Genomic DNA, 16,353 nt, shown 5'->3' on the forward strand with positions numbered 1-16,353 from the left:
AAAACCGTGATAAGGCCTATTGCATTGTTTGCTCAGTTTGATCGAAAACTGTTGAAATTTGTTTTCAATTTAAAATAAATTCATTCCTATTCTTGGTTTTCACATGACGTCATAAGAAACTGAAATTCATAACTAAACACAATTTTGGCTTTTTATCTTCATCACATATAAGAAAATCTAAATTTCCATCGGCTTGCTTGTTTTCAGCAGGATAGCTTTCTTTGTTTTGAAAATAGAGCAGTTTGAATTTTCGATTTTTGCGCAGTGCGTGACAGAAGGATTGCTGCTCTAAACATGTCACGTACATGAAAACATCGATTCGCCTCGCGTTTTTTTTAGGTCTGATAAAGTAAAGTCTAGGTCTGATCAGCTAACATGTAATAGAAGCGTTAATGTCAATGTGTGAAAGTTCAGCAGAGAGAAGAAAGGCTTTGAAATAGCCAAGGTAAACTCCAGATGTTTTTGCTGGTTTCCGGCCGCCATGTTGGTGCCCATCAGACGGGGCACCAACATGGCGTCCCATACTAAACTCTGTACCAACAGCGAATTATTAAAACTGAAAGACCTATTTTATTTTCGATATCTTTCTAAATTAGAACTGAGTTGAACAAGAGCGTGACAGAATTTAGGGAAAATGGAGAGCGTGACAGCAGAGTTGTCACGATTGGTTGATTTAAGGTTGACACCAAACAGGAACTTGAATGACCCCATACGGATGGGAAAGCCCCGTCCCCACTCCCTTGCGTTTCAGTCAAGCGAAGACGTTGATCGAGGCGAATTCTGAAAGTGAGCAACAAAACGCTCACAGTAAAGGCTAAAAGACACCCATTCGACTTGTACCATTCGGACTAGTGATCCTTGTGCTATTTAAACAGATGCTTGCTACAACCTGTTGCTGAAGAGAGGAACAAAGCGTTGACGGAAACAACGATGGCTGACTTAGGTAGACAGAACATAACAGAGCTTAGACAGCCTCTTCTATCAAGCACAGACAGTTCAGATGATCCTTACGGTAAGAATGCTTCAGTTACTAACGGTTTAGAAAGGTTAGAAAGGTAAAGGTTTGTCATTTACTCGTTCTTCAATAATATAAGCTGGCAATGTTTTGGTTGCGTACGGAAGCAAGAATTAGAATGTGCACACTTCGATCAGTGTCACTTCGATCAGTTTCAATATCGTGCGCTAATGGGGTTTCCACAGGTATATTTTGGTGTAAACTCCGTTCTGATTTCTTAACAGATATGTGTAACTATAAGGAAATGTATGTCGATTAAAAAGCCAGCAAACGACGTAAGGTATACGTGACGTCTTGTACATTTCCAGTATGTAAATCGTGTTTTATTATTCCTACTTGTAAATGAAGTACCGCCCGATGGATTGGACTTGTTTATTCATCGAGAATGTTGTTAAATTTGATGTTTAAAACGATTTAAGCCTGAGTGAATCGTCAGATGCGAAGGGTTATTTATAAGACTGAAGAATTTGAAAATATTGTTCCTCCGGCCGCCGGCCAAAAATTTTGACGAGATTTGTTTCCTTCCGGAAGTGATATTACCAACACGACTTCTGGAAGAATTAAACGTCGAAAAAACAAGTAAGCTTTTCTTCCGTTGTATCACTGAAGAAAGGGACTTTTTCTTTTGTAAATCTTTGTTGTTATTTTCATGATGACCCTGGATAAGCAAAAGCTGCTATTTGGGCTCACTCAACGAAAACATTTATGCAAATTGATTTAGGATCCTTGAAAAGGAATATTAGTACAGGGTTTAGCGGACAGTATGCCCTGTTCGGATACCTTAGCTGAATATTATAGTAGCAGAAATTTTTAAGCCCACCAAATAAGAGGCAGCGTGGCCGAGCGGAAAGGATGCCGGACTTTTATTTGAAATCCGGCAGCTGGAGTTATTTCTCAGTAGCCCAGAGTTCATTTAAATCTTTATCTTTAGTCAAGGTAATTGCCGGGCAATGGAAGAGCTCAGTACGACAGTTAGAAAATGAGAAAAGGATTCCGTGTTAACGGCCTCTCCGGGCTGCAGATCGTTCCAAACCAGTATACCTTGGTACACTTATAGACAGTAATTTACAAATGACTGTAGATGTCTCTAAATGTCCCATTTCGTACTGTTAATGGCGTTCTTGTCCCTCCAAACAAAAGGAATTAGCTTCTCATCTTAGGTGACATTTCAGAACAAGGAAAATTTTCATCACGGTTTCAATCCGAAATTCTGCGGTGTTCAACGCCTTCCAAACTTCCAAATAGATGTTCGCCGAAACGAGCCGTTGGCCTAGGAGATCAGAGGTTACATTGTAAGACTTAAGACCATTTTACAGTTCGGTAAAGCATGATTTCCGATGCCACGAAAAGCGTGTCCAAGGTTTGTATCAAAGCAGTACAAAACGTCGAGACAAAAGGAAAGGCTTTCTGTTTATTCAGACAGGCTAAGGCATCGAGAATAGGGGGAGGGGGCAAGGGGGTGAAAACAATTTTGTGGAAACGTGTAATCGAGCATGTTGTACTAAGCCAGTACTCAATATCTGAGATTTTATGATCCGTGTCAAGACGTCAGTAGTATATTGGATTAGTGCGGTTCGAGGTTTTGTGGTATTGCTTGCTCAATACAAAGAAGCTCATAATCGATCTTTGATAGAAAACGATTTTTGGCACTAGTTTAATTGGTTTTTTGGATGCATTTCCATAAGAGTCATTGTGATGAAATTAAATGAAAAATATTGTTTACTGCCGATTAAAATTGAAGGTCTGAACGTACGGTCATATATTTCGGCCGAATGCCAAGCTTTGACCCTGAGTGACAGCTGTCGAGTTTCGAAACTTGCCGTTTTCAATTGCGTTCCTCCGCAGATTGTTTTTGTTTTGTTTTCTTTCTTTCTTTATTTTATTTATTTATTTATTTTTTTGTCTCTTTCTTTATCACTCTACATTTTAACGTGAAATTTACACATCTCCGATAACAGCATATTGTTCAAAAATGAGGTAAAAAAGAAATGCCGATAGTGTCATATCTAAATATAACGCTCTCCGTTTCCGGGATTTTTGGTTTGTTGACCCGCAAACAGTACTTTCGAACCACTGACGTCAATACGTTCTAAATACAGTCCTCATGTGACGAGCTTTGAATTTTTAGTGGATACGAACGGGCCTGCGATATTACACAAAGATCAACGTTTTAGTGTTGCCAAGCCTACTGTAATGTAAACCCCGGAAAAATGAATTTATTATCAATAACAGGCTAAAAAAGGCAACAAATTTGACGCAATAAACGATATTCCCGCGGTTGGGATGCCGTGCCTACTTTGTTTGACCTTGTTTACCGTGTATTAGCGAGGAAGTAAAACAATTTCAATTTCATTTTTTTGGAACATCAGTCATGGAGTATATAACGGTGTGGTGTTCTATGTAATTTACTCTGTGTTTTTTTTCTCCGGATAATTAATGGCTTCAAGAAATTCAGGGTACCAGAGGCTAACTGAGCTAGGTATTGTTAGATCCTGTTTATATTTTACTAATGTGACTGGTCACACTCCACGTGGCGTAAAGGATTCGCCACACCTAATCATGTCAACCCCGAAACATTTTCGGACGAAAAAAAAAACAATATTTTAAGTGTAGGATGCACCCCAACAGATATTCAGTTCTAGCTGATTTTTTAAATTGGCGTGCATGGTCACGAAAGATCCTAGGAAATGGGAAAAGAAAACGAGTATCCAATCGTTCAAATCGATGATCGATGACAGGCCGCGCCGTTTTCTAGGTCTAGGCGTAAAAATCGCATTGTGAATTGACGCATCAATGTCCCACAGGAGTTTTCCCAGTCTCCTGTGTTAACAGCCATTTCTGGATTTCTCCTCACTATATAAAGAGCGGAACAAGTCGCATCAGTTTAGGATTCTGTATTAATCAGTTCTCCAATAGTCCAAGATATACCAGTCACTATTAAAACTGCTTTGCGCTAAGCAATCTTCCATCACATCAACACAAAAATGTTAAAGAAACTGAAAAACCGAAACGTGGATCTTTCGGCTGACGCACGAGTGAATTTGCATCAGACCTATTTCAGTTTATGCAAATTTCCACGTTTACAAACTTGGAAAACTTACCTTTCGTTTTGTGGCGTTGAATAGCCACAAAACTCTTCACCTTGCTGAACGTATGATCACTCAAAAATAAACAGGAGGAGGAGGAAGAAGAAGAAGAAGACGTTTTTAACGACTCTCAGAGTAAACAAACCTACAGTGGAACCTCGGTTTAACGAAGTGCCAAAGGACAAGGGAAATTAGTTCGTTGTATCGAGTGTTCGTTATATCGTGGTTCTGATCCATACATATTAAAGGACCGGGATGGAAAATATCGTTCGATTTACCGAGGAATTCGTTTCACTGTAGGTTGCCGTTTTGAGAGCCGCCGCTGTGTTTATTTGCGCCCGGTACACAACAGTTTTTCGGTTTGATTATGTATAGAAAACAAGACTCTTTACTGGACGTTTTCAACAGAAATTACCCTTAAATCAATACTTGACTGACCGTTAATTTACAAGTGGTAGTTTCAATGATACCAAGTGAAACAGGCATTCAGCAAGTTTGTTTTATGACCACTCAGTTGTGATTGCCAACATTTCCTCAGTCTTCTTCGAGCTCACCCGCCTCGTGTTCCTCAAGCAAAACTTTCTCAGGTATTAATTGAATTTAGCTATTTTAATCTCGTACTTAACAGTGGTTAAGACAAGTTTTAAGTTTAATTTTCCTGTAAAATTGTACAATAAAGATAAAGTCAATCTTAGCTAATCGTCAAATCTTGTAACGATGCTTTTAGTTCGTTATACTTGACAACCGATAGCAAAATGGCCGATTTACCTCGGAAAACAGTGAGTAAGATCTTTCAGGTAAAAGATAGTGGTGTCTTTTGTGTTTTAGGAGTATCTTCTTCGTGAATTTTTGTGATTTGTGCGACAGAAACATGAGCAAGGGTATTATTCACCTTCTAGGAGGTGGTTAATGCTGAATGCTCCGAAATAGTGGACCAATCAGATTGCAAATTGAAGGTTGTTTTTCATGGTCTATACAACCTAGTTCCCAGGGTCCTCTCTCTTCCTCCCTCGAGAATGGAAGGAGAGCGCCGTGCATCGGGATAAACGTGAACTTATTCCAGGTCGAAAGTGCGTGTCTGGTGTGGACATGCCTGGTTATAAAACCGCTTGTTGTTACCTACTTCACACTGAGCCGAGTTGTCCGGTCTATCTTAGAAAGTGACGACTGTGTACTTTACTACCCCTTCCAAGCGTTAAATTTTGTCAAGGACCCAGATTTTGGGTGCCATGTGACCAACCGCATCCAGGATCCTTTCTCGAGGGAGGAAGAAAGGACCCTGGGAACGAGATTGTGGTCTATACCCTTTTACCATACCTCAGTGACCGACTATCGCGTAACGCGCAATCTGATTGGCTACACAGGTGCCGTCTATCGATCGATAGACGGCAGTTTGTCAGAGCGCACGCGATTTAGCATGCATCATTGCACAAATATATCAAAATTTATGAAATAAAAAGATTTTTTTGCTTCATAGATCGATCACTGAGGTATGCTAAAACAATTAGACGGCTCGCTCTCGGTTTCTATCGCCTGTGATAGTTATCAGCCGATAGAAACCTCAAGCTCGCCGTCTAATTGTTAAATGGACCGTAAAATGACGTCATAAAATGTTCAAAACTCAAGCGGATCCGCGAGCCACAGGCGAGTGGTTTCACTGCCACATTTTGGACATTTTATGGCGTCATTTATGGTCGATAAGAGTATAGACCATTAGAAAACTACCGTAGATTTAACAATTAACAACACGGAAAAAGTACAAGTAGCTAGAATTGGCTTTATTTTCCGTTGAGAAAGCGCGCGCGTTACATATGACGTCTTTTTATTATCTGTACTCTTATAAACAATAGTTACGAGCCAATCAGCGCGCGGAAATTTTGACAGTTATTGTAAGAATACTTTTGTATTCTTCCCCTCCTGATGTAGATTCTTTGCCAGCGTTCCAGTTCGGAGCCGCCGAAAGCGATGATTTTCAGGGGGGAGCAGACGTGCGATTCCTAACCTTGGAGACCAAAACAGTGTTTGACAAAGTGCAATCCCGAAGTGGAGGGGTAGCAAAACAGCGTGTATGTGATGGGACAGTGCAGATGGAAGCGCGATCTCCGGTGGGGCAAATCTTGGGGATAAAAGTGTGGGTATTCCGAGAGTCAGAGGCCGCCGACCTTCACAAAGACAGGAATGGACCCGTGCAACTTCAAGTCATACATGGACAGCACAATATTGATAAGGTCTGTTTATATTTCCTTACTTTAATCCTTATCATTATCTAAATGCCTTCCACATTTGGTACCGATAGAAACAAAGAATTGGCGACTTCACGTCGACTCATGCTCCCCAACTAAATATGGCAATTTATTGTTCTCAGAACTAATACATATATCTAATGTCTGGTTTTATCAACAGAGTTCATAAGGTAATTACCTATCAACTCTGTCGATAAAACCGAGCATTCGTTTGTACTCCCCACCGACGCAGCACCACAGATTTTTAGACTGAACCAACCCTCTTGACTCTATTTGTTATTGCAGTACTTTTTCTCAGTAAACTTGGACTCCGTTTATAATGGCCCCGTTGCTCCTTTGTACGAGCTAGCCAAAGTGGAAATGGACAAGAGGAATCTCTTTCAGCTGTTAGTCGAGCTGTCGTTTTTCAACGGAGTGGAAGAAGAGACTCAGAAGTTTTACAGCAAACCTTTTTTGATGAGGAGCAGGCCCAGAAACAAGAAGAGAAAGCATTCTGGTGAGTACACTAGATTGAGAGGTTTGTTGTTTATAAGGGATGGTAACTATTTTCTTCGGGCTTTGCCACCGAAACAAGGTATACGGTATAAGAAATTCTTTCAAGTATTAGCCAAAGTAAAGCATTATGTGCCAATATGACACCTTCGTGGGCGACGGGATTTAGACTTCCCGGACTCATTCACGCTACACCCGATAATAGGGTGAGAGGGTGGGAAGGGGAGGGGGACTGGAGTCAGTTTTTGCTGAGTAGATACCGCCGGCTTCAGAGTCCCTACCCCATTATTCTTCACAACAAATTAATTTAAATTACGTAATCCCAGTTTAGTCATTTTGTGTTTATGCATCTCAGTACCTTGTAAACCGGTTTGACAAGGTAGATGCATAAAGTGAATTGACACAGAAGACTTAACTTTCCAATGAGGCAGCCATATTGAAAGATTAACCCCATTCTAGTCACTCTTGTAAAAGTATAACACCACTTTAGCCAGTTCAGTCGTCATTACTATTACCATAAAGTACGCTGCTCGCCAACCCCCCCCCCCCCCCCCCCATGCATTAGACACCACAATTACTTTTCAAATAGTGTGGCAAACCGGAAAGCAAATTGATCCTAATCTATTACGTCAAATTTGTTGGGAGCTTTTTAGTACTTGCGACTGTTGCTGTCTGCTTTTTGTTGCTAAATTTTAAAAGATTTTTTTACTATTTCTTTCAACAGCCAGTGAGGAGGATGAAGGTTAGTACCGGGCGTCATATTTCTCTCGTTTGTGTAAAATAAACTGAAACCTGTCGATCAATTCAGCATTTATGAAGTGAAATGTGTTGCTTCAACAGTTTCCCATTCGTTATCTCTACAGTCAAACAAGTTCTATTTTATAACCGATTCTCCTCTTACAAGTAATCAAGCTTTAACTTACTTTTACTTGTTTCACGTATTTAATTTTTCTTTATGTTATTAGATTCCTCCGGTAACCCAAGTCCAGATAGCTCCGTCAGCTTCATGGGTAGGTTGGTTATTGACATTCAGTGCTCATGTGCAGTAGTGTAGCAGCCCTCGTAAGCTTGCAATTGTTTTAACTATGCAGCAGCTGCTGTTGTTTTTAGGGTTGGGTTTATTGTTCTGTTATTTGTTCTATTGTTCTCTAGAAGGGTTGCAAGCCAGTCACGTGAGATCTTATGAGAGCTGCTACATCGCCCCTGATGTGTACTGTAGGTTGGTCTGTTGCAAGCCTAGTTCTCCGGCATGCGACACAGCTTCCTCTTAGATTGCCTGAAACACCTTTCCAGGGGATCTGACGAAGAACGAACTTCATTTAAATTCACCTTCGCATGTGAATTGAGTCGGAATTTTGTTCTCAAACTGAATTATTGTTTACTTCAGTGGGGAGAGTGGACTTTGAGTTTCACCAAGCCCCAAATGTCCCAAATGTTTTTCGTTTTTTTCCAATTCGGTGACCACCCAAAATTCTTAGGGAGTGAATGCACTACTGGAGATGGTATTAAAGGTATACCGGCGGCATACGAGAACCGGATTCTCCGGCTTTACCTGCTCGCAGCCAGAAAGATTTTCACCACTACGTGTGCTTTGCAGGTCACGTATCCAGAGAATCACACTGGTATTGCTGACGTTATGGTTTTAAACGAGGGCGTGGTTTTAAATGTGGGCGTAATGAGAATTGAAAATTGGAGAAGTAATTGAGAGCAACCTTTACCCGCCGACAAATGAAAGAAGTACAATAGAAAAACAACTCCGAAAAAATCTTGCTCAGTTAAAATATAAGTATAAGCAAGAAGAGAAAAGAACATATAAATGTAGATAGGTTCCTTCATATCTTGTTGTTTTCTCTTCTTGCTTATACTTATTTTTTAGGTTAGCAAGATGTTTTTCGGAGTTGTTTTTCCATTGTAATTTAGAGCAATTTTGCCATAAGTTGCCACAGTTGCTTCTTCAATTTTCGTTATTTGTTTTGTACATACCATTTCGTATGGTCAGGATCTATCCAACCAAACTTTCGTCCCCATGTTCATTGCAAAAAAATATAAATCTGTTTGCAAACACGTCAGTTTTAATTTTGATTTTAGAAGTAGCCATGTTGTTATCTGTCGTTCCTAGGATCTGCTGAATTCCAACAGCTTCGTGTGATCGAACACCTGGAAGCCAAACGAGCTCACATCGAACATCTTTCGTTCGTGGTTTCAAGCGCAGCTAATAAAAAGGCCGACATTGGATATCACTTTAAACTTAAAGATCCCAATGTGTACGATGATTTTGAAGAAGGAGATGTGGTCGGGTTTTTCAAAGATGACAACGGGACGACGAGCATTCAGCTTCTGGATAACAAGAACGGGAAGAACGCTTTCATGGCAGGTGTTATCAGCCGATCGGCCTACCTGGAGGCCACGCCTCCTATGGACGAAAATGGTTTGTTTTGTACATTATTCATTCGCTCATTTTTCTTACTCTCAAACGTAGGCTATCGAATCCCCTGGTATCTCAAACTGAGACCCGTTTCCTTGGATTTGATTACTGTTTCAGTGAAAGATTTTATTCATTTAATGTAAGCTAAATCGTGGTTTTGTTAAGGACTGTGCCTCATGAGCCAGGATAAATTAGGCGACCATAAACTTTTTATTGCACTTTTGTTCCTGTTGAACGTGCTTCGTTAACTGTTTAGTTTATTATCATGATAACGGACCGAAAGAAGTTATAAAAAACTTAAATTATAATCCAAATTAGGCGGCACAGGGGAAATTTATAAGCGAAAATCGGCGATAGTGACGTGTAAATTTTTGCAAACTTGTTACGTTGTTTCCAATTTTTCAAATAGAATTTGGAATTTAGACATTGTTCAGAACAATTTAACCTCAATATGCCTTAATAGCGAAAGTTCCCTTTAAGTTCACTATCACAAGTTATAGCGGTGGTCCTTAAAACGTTTACCAAAACAGACGCAAGTTGTAAGGTGCGTTTTAAAAGGGGAAGGGAAAACTTTTAGAACGACTCCGGGGTTGCCATGGTTACCGCGTTGGACGTCAGACCCCATTGTGTTTTTCCTGAGACAAGAAACTTTGCTCCACATTGTCTCTCCTAACTCAGGTGTATAGATGGGTAGCAGCGGCATACTGCTGGGGTAACCCATCCTATCTTCTAGCAATACTCCTAGTTGCTTCATTCATAAACCGGGTTAAGCTATGGCCGTGTTGGCCGCTTGTACCTTGTGTGCCACTCACACGAGAGGAACTTTTGGAAAGAAATGGCTCTGGTGTTTCAAAGTAAATGCTCATTTTAAGAAACAGAGGTAGCTGCAAATGAGCAAATTATTGGCTGGAAGCGCAAATTAGAAAGGACGTTTAGTTCTACTCGGAAAGCGAAGTTTAACCCAAAATAACAAGTAAGCAAGATAAACAAGCGAAAGACTAATAATTTTAGATATTTTATCCCGTGGGGAGGGGGTACCCCAAGAAAGTATTATACAGGGAAGTTCCCGCCCCGTGGTGCACACCCTTACCTTTTTAGATACCATTTTTGACAGAAAAGGTAACCCTTTCATATACCTTCTAGAAAACGGGGCCCTTTTAACATACCTAGCTACAGAAGAAAAAAGTGTATGTCTTTTCGGTTGGTCCGTTCGAGATGTTTTGAAAGGCCCTTTTAGACTCTGCTCGTTGGGTCGCGACAATCGCTATGAATCACATCACTTGCGGTACCGCAGCTTATATGGGCAGGGCTAGACTGACAGCCTGAAAGACTGAAAAAGATACCAGTTCTTTCGGGCGTAGCCTCCCCGTATAGTCCATTATTGGGAGTATTCCTCGGAATTTTATTAAACTTTCAGCATGCAGGAAACTTTTGGCTGCCTGTGACTAGGGCTCACAGTTTTCAACAAATTCGTATCTAATAAAGCCTTTACACTCTTCTGTAAACCTTTATTTGCGTTTCAGATGCCACGGATGTTGTTTGTGTAATCGGAGTAATCAACGTTAAGTGCATGGGTACTGTCCGCGCTGGCGAACGAGTCTACGCTACCGTCGACCTCGACAATCCCGGTACAGCCATCCCAGAATCCCACCTGCCCCCCAGCGTGGTCATGGGCAGGACCAGCATGTTATTGGGCATGGCTATGGAGGAAAAGAAAGCTTCGAAGCTGGATGACGTCAATATGGTGCAGTGTTTTGTGTGTATAGTCCTCGGAGTAAACGATAAACAAATAGCGTCGGAAATAGAAAACATGTACGATCATTTCGAGATGGCTCTTGCTGTAAAGCTCCGAAGAGAGAGGAAGAAATTCAGAAGAAGTAAGTGTTACTGTTTAGTTTGTTTTGCATTTTTGCTTCAGTGGAGGGAATTTTACTTTCGTTTTTGTTACTTTGTTTTGTATGGGTGTTGTTGTGTAGACTGTTAGATTTTGTGTGCGGATTACATCGTTTAAAAACATGCTGAGTCAACTCTCTTCAAGAACTTGCTCAGGACGAGTACCTTCGGTGCCAGCCAAATAGCTCGAAGACCGCTCACTTTTTGGATATCAGATCAGTCAAGTGTCAAGGAATCCAGCATCAAATACTTCCTTCGCGAACTTTACGGCGCTTTCCAATTGTCAGAACTGGCCGGCCACATCGGTCAGCTCGTAAACGGAATGTACCAAATTTAAGAACAAGTTTTATCCTAGTCATTTTAATTTCTTCAAAAAAGTGCTACCATTTTCAAGATTTTGCATCACCATCCCTTCAAAATGACGCATTTGATTTACAGACTGGCCAGTATGGCCCGCCAGGTCTAGCAAATGGAAAGCAAATGCTTCAAGATTTATAAACAAAAGATTTACTTACAAATATGAAGGATGTAGCTGTGTAAGAAAGTATCCAATTGATCTAGTGGCTTTTCAAATTTTCCCATACATTATACTTCGACAGGACTGATAGTCCATAGGAAAAATGTTAGAGAAAACTTAATTGTTATTAAAACATTTCCTGCATATTACATATAATTGTTTTCTTGATGGCAAGGAGTGAGTAGTGTAAGCCTTGTGGTTTCTAAAATGTGTGTTTGCTGGAATAAGCCCGTTTTAAACGGCAGAGATTTCCCTTCACTTGTGTAAATGTACACGGAATATTGCCACCACAAGTGGACCTGTATGTATGCATTAGCGCATTTTTGCAATCATGAATGCACCCATTCAATTTTTCGTTCGTTCGCTTGCTAAATCTTTCGTTGAGTCTTTCATGCCTTCATTCACGTATATATGGATTTTTAGTTTTTGGGTATCAAATGAACGGACGACTTAGATAGTTTCCTAAAGCACTGGCACCGTGTCGCGCCAAACATGGTCCAGTGGAGGTCAATGGGGAAGGCATACGTCCAACGACAGACATTTAGCGGCTGAAACTGAACTGGATATCAAACCATGTGTTATTGCTTTCCTTTGCAGTGATGTGCATATCGTTGACTGCCCTCACTATTGTGATTGGTCTGGCCATCTTTTTTGTAATCGAAATCCTGTACCCAGGAAGCTTCATCAGATACGCGCTATGTCGACAGGGATCACTGGATGGCAGAGCTACTTTTGCATTCATTCCCTTAGGTGACACAGCACAGGTAAATTTGTTTGAAATTTAAAAAATATGTATATCGAAAAATAAATGAAGAAATTGAGATGACCTCATACACTGGTGTCCATCGATGTGTTTACTTGGCTAAGGGTTTATTTTCTGCCCACGAGATGAGTCGGCCGCAAAACATTTCTTCCTAGTCAAAAACATTGCACAGCACAATTACCAGTACAAATGTGCTTCTCAATAGTTTTTATTTCAATGTGGATTTCATCCACACACTCAATACTCAAAAGTGCAATGAACTACATGGCCTGAACACACGGTGATTTACGCCAACCTCTGTCTACCCTTTACCACCCCCACCCACCCACCCACCCCACCCCCCCCCCCCCCCACAAAAACATCTTTGCCCGTAGCATGCACCCCGGATATTCGAGCCTGTACATTTAGCTAAGTTACTTTTTCGCAAACAAGATGGACAGCCCTCTCTCCTTCACAACAGGGCCTAGAATGTTTAGAAAATGGGGCAGAGGTACATTGCATTTGCATCCAAGGTGCTTCTCTCTTTCAGGAGTAAAGAATGAAGGAATGTGATTCTAAATCCGTAATATGAAATGTCAAAATTTGATCACCCATGTGTACGCTACTGAGCAGTTCTTTCCACATCCTGCGAGAAGACGTCCCTATGTCTTTACGAATACACTTTTTGTGGTGCTTTTTATTATGTTGTCCGTAACGGTTTTAACAAACAGTTAAATTTTATAAATAACAGACGTCCAAAGGTGACAAATTGAGATTACCTGGTCTGCTCTGGTAGGAAAAATCCAGGTTTCTCCAGGTGTGTTTGGGAGGGCGTGTAGACGGTATGGCAAGCGTATTTTTCGTAAAAACAGTCTGACCTTTGAAATGAATATTTCTGAACTGTTGTTTGATGTAGTCTGTTCCTTAGAAACTTTAAACAAGCTGGAATGCTCCAAGTAAACATTATGATAATTCTGTCCTTCTTTGCCATTGCAGCGTTGCGTTACCCATGGAGTTGAATTTACGTGGGAAAAACTGAAACAAAAAGTGTCGCCCTCTTTGGACGAGGTTGAACCTTTAAATTACACTTTGCCGAACCATACGTGTAAGTAACACTCTTCAGTTTTTGTTTGTCAGAGGTTATTTTTTGTTCATAACTATAACTAAAAAGGTTACAGATGTTATAAAATGTCAATAGCTAAGAAGCTACAAAATCAACATATTTGGAAAGGTTTCGTCGAAAAGGCTCACTGAAAACTTCAAGCAATGATCTTTTTTTCTTGTATTCCAAAAGTTTGAAAGACACAACTTCCAATACCATGTTTTGTCAAGTGTGCTGTTCAATAATGACTTATGGGACAGTGTCACATGACTATAGATGCCCTGGTAGATCACAGGGAGATTTTAAAACACGTTCTCCAAGGAAAACATATTTAAAACCGGAGATTTGTCTTTCACGTGTTGACGATAAAAGACAATAAAACCCGCGGAGGATGATGACGTAAATAAATCGATAGATGCCACTAGAAAGTGTTCGGTCATTTTTAATCGATTACGCGTAGAAAGCGAAAGCAAATGAAAATGCATGTACAATACCTTTTTTGAAAAACACTATCCATGTGGACAGCCTTAAACTAAGTGTTTGCTAATGAATATTTAACAATTATTACACGAGCGCGCGTTGGATATGAGATGATAGATAGCCAACGAGGCGCGAAGCGCCGAGTTGGCTATAATCATCTCATATCCAACAAACGCGAGTGGAATAATTGTTTTATTAAAAACAATCAAGAAATATTGTAAGTTATGGCTGGTTTCGCTTAGCAAGAACAACCAGAAGACCATTTTAATGATCCGTATTCTCGGGCATGGTATAATAGCTCATATACCATGGCCGCTAAGCCAATCAAATCCCTGGAATTGCATTATACAATGATCCATTTTTTAATAATTGGTTTTATCAAATGAGTTTATAAGGTAATTTGGCCACCATAAAGAGCGTTAGCCCCTCGTCAGAACTAATCGGATTCGCTCTTACGAAGGGTTAATACTCAAAAGGCCAGCTCTCAAATCTCTTTATAGTCTGGCTACATTTATGGCCAAATAAGCTCACCAACACAGTTTATAAAACCAAATTTTCGTTCCCCACGGACGTAGCAACACAGATTCTTTCGAAACTTACCTCGTAACCTAAGTGTTTGTTAACCTTGTAGTCGTACCTGGAAAGATCCATTATTACTTAAACTTGGATCGCTGTGCTTATGGTGGATCACTCAAGTTGTCTGCTCCAGTCAAAGGCATAGCCAACCAGAAACAAGTATGTGGTCCGATTATATTTGCTGTCAACCAAAACTGCACAGCTGTATACTACCAACAAGACGCGCCAAATGAGGGATGGATTCGGTACAAGTCGGTCAACCACTATTCTTATTTATTTAAACGTCTCAAGTGCGAACCTAAAGGGGACTTTCACTGATACGATACAATTTCCATGAAAACTTTTAGTGTTTCGTAGTCTTACGAACGTGTACATATTCGAATTGTTAGCAAAAAGCGGCGTGGTGGCTTGATTGACTAGATGGAAAGAATGTTTTATGTACAGCTTGTGATCACAATTCAGGAAACAAGGCACATATAAGGTATAAATCCTGCTAGTAACGGTTAGTGACCAAACTGCACGCTTAATATTTTTCTGAGTTTATGTATCATGCCATGTAAGTAAAATTTATTTAGAGAGTTTTTGCAAAGCAGATCAAAACGGGATGGGTCTAACCTGCATCGCAGGCGTAGCTGAAGGGGGAGAGGTGAAAAACAGAAAGACGAAAAGTCCTCTCCCTCTCTCTCTCTCTGTTTCTCTCTCTCGTTCTCCCGACTACTGCTGCAATAGAAGAATCGTACGGGTTTGCCCTAGTGTACATACAACAGTTTTTGTCCGTCGTTTCACTAGGATTCGATAGTCCTGTAGACTGTTATCTTGTCTCCTTACATTTTTTTTTTCCAGAATATTCTTAAAATTTTGCAGTAGACTGAGTAAATAAAACTTTGGTAAGAAAAAACCGCCTTGTAAAATTTTTTTGGAGTTGAAACGACAACGCAAATACAAATAGTTCCATAAAATTGGGACGAAAGTATTATGTATTCTAGACTTCAAGCAGTCCCTTTCTGGTCAGTCGAGATGGTGTGTTCATAGCGCAGCGAGACTGGAGCGAGGAGAAATAAACGAAAAGAGACTGGGGGAGAGAAGGAAAAGAAAGGGACTGCGCTGCTAACTGTAACAAACGCGTTCGAATTTCCCGTCGCTCCAGCAACGGAAAATTTCGATTGCCCTATAAACAGTAGCTTCTGTCAGACAAGTTTGATGTAATTAACTTCTTCGCACGTTTGATGTCAACACTTCAGATCACTAGGAAAGTGGCTTCGGTGAGAGAGAATAGCAGCGATGTGTTCGTAAATTTAAGCGATCAACTCAGCGGCTTAGTTCTAAAAGAGGAACAGAAGCTAGCAGTAGAAGCGCTCTCTCGGAAAAGATGTAATGGCCGTTCTTCCCACTGGTTTCGGGAAATCCAAATATCCAATGGGAATTTGGCCAAGTTGCAATGTATTCTCATCCCAGCCTCGCACTAGAAGGGTTGTTGTTAACAAAACTGGACCATTATTTGGACCTTTAACCTTCGACAAGTTTACAAGCTTAGCAAAACAAAACAAAAATACAGTTTCGTTGACAAGTAGGGCGAGGTAATAATGTTGGGCTGTTCTTTTTACGGAAGAAATTATTGATGAAGAATAGAACTGATTGAAAATATTGCTCGTTAAGAAGCTTCATGAGGGTCGTGGATTGGCTGTCTTAATGGGTGGTTTGCAACCAATCCCTAGAGATCCAGAAGACAATGGTGTGGCAGCCATGTTGGATGACAGAACCTTTTGTTTTGTCATCCAACAG

General features: G+C 40.5%; 1 protein-coding gene across 2 annotated transcripts; it reads left to right on the top strand.

Moving 5' to 3' along the window:
* Positions 1-729: 729 nt before the first annotated feature.
* Positions 730-15,998, top strand: LOC146460006 (uncharacterized). Of its 2 annotated transcripts, none has more exons than XM_085088593.1 (10): positions 730-1,012; positions 6,028-6,329; positions 6,630-6,840; positions 7,561-7,578; positions 7,802-7,846; positions 8,956-9,264; positions 10,785-11,138; positions 12,269-12,435; positions 13,410-13,518; positions 14,627-15,998. In XM_085088593.1, exons 1-10 carry the CDS (start codon positions 931-933, stop codon positions 14,887-14,889), a joined length of 1,860 nt encoding a protein of 619 aa, XP_084944719.1. In that variant the 5' UTR covers positions 730-930; the 3' UTR covers positions 14,890-15,998. The 2 variants fall into 2 exon arrangements, with proteins under 2 accessions (XP_084944719.1, XP_084944720.1); XM_085088594.1 differs by lacking the exon at positions 730-1,012 and adding an exon at positions 3,357-3,494.
* The last annotated feature ends 355 nt before the right edge of the window (positions 15,999-16,353 follow it).

Source organism: Pavona decussata, unplaced genomic scaffold (genome assembly GCF_977016875.1).
Source record: "Pavona decussata unplaced genomic scaffold, jaPavDecu1.1 SCAFFOLD_215, whole genome shotgun sequence".
NCBI classification, from domain to species: domain Eukaryota; kingdom Metazoa; phylum Cnidaria; class Anthozoa; order Scleractinia; family Agariciidae; genus Pavona; species Pavona decussata.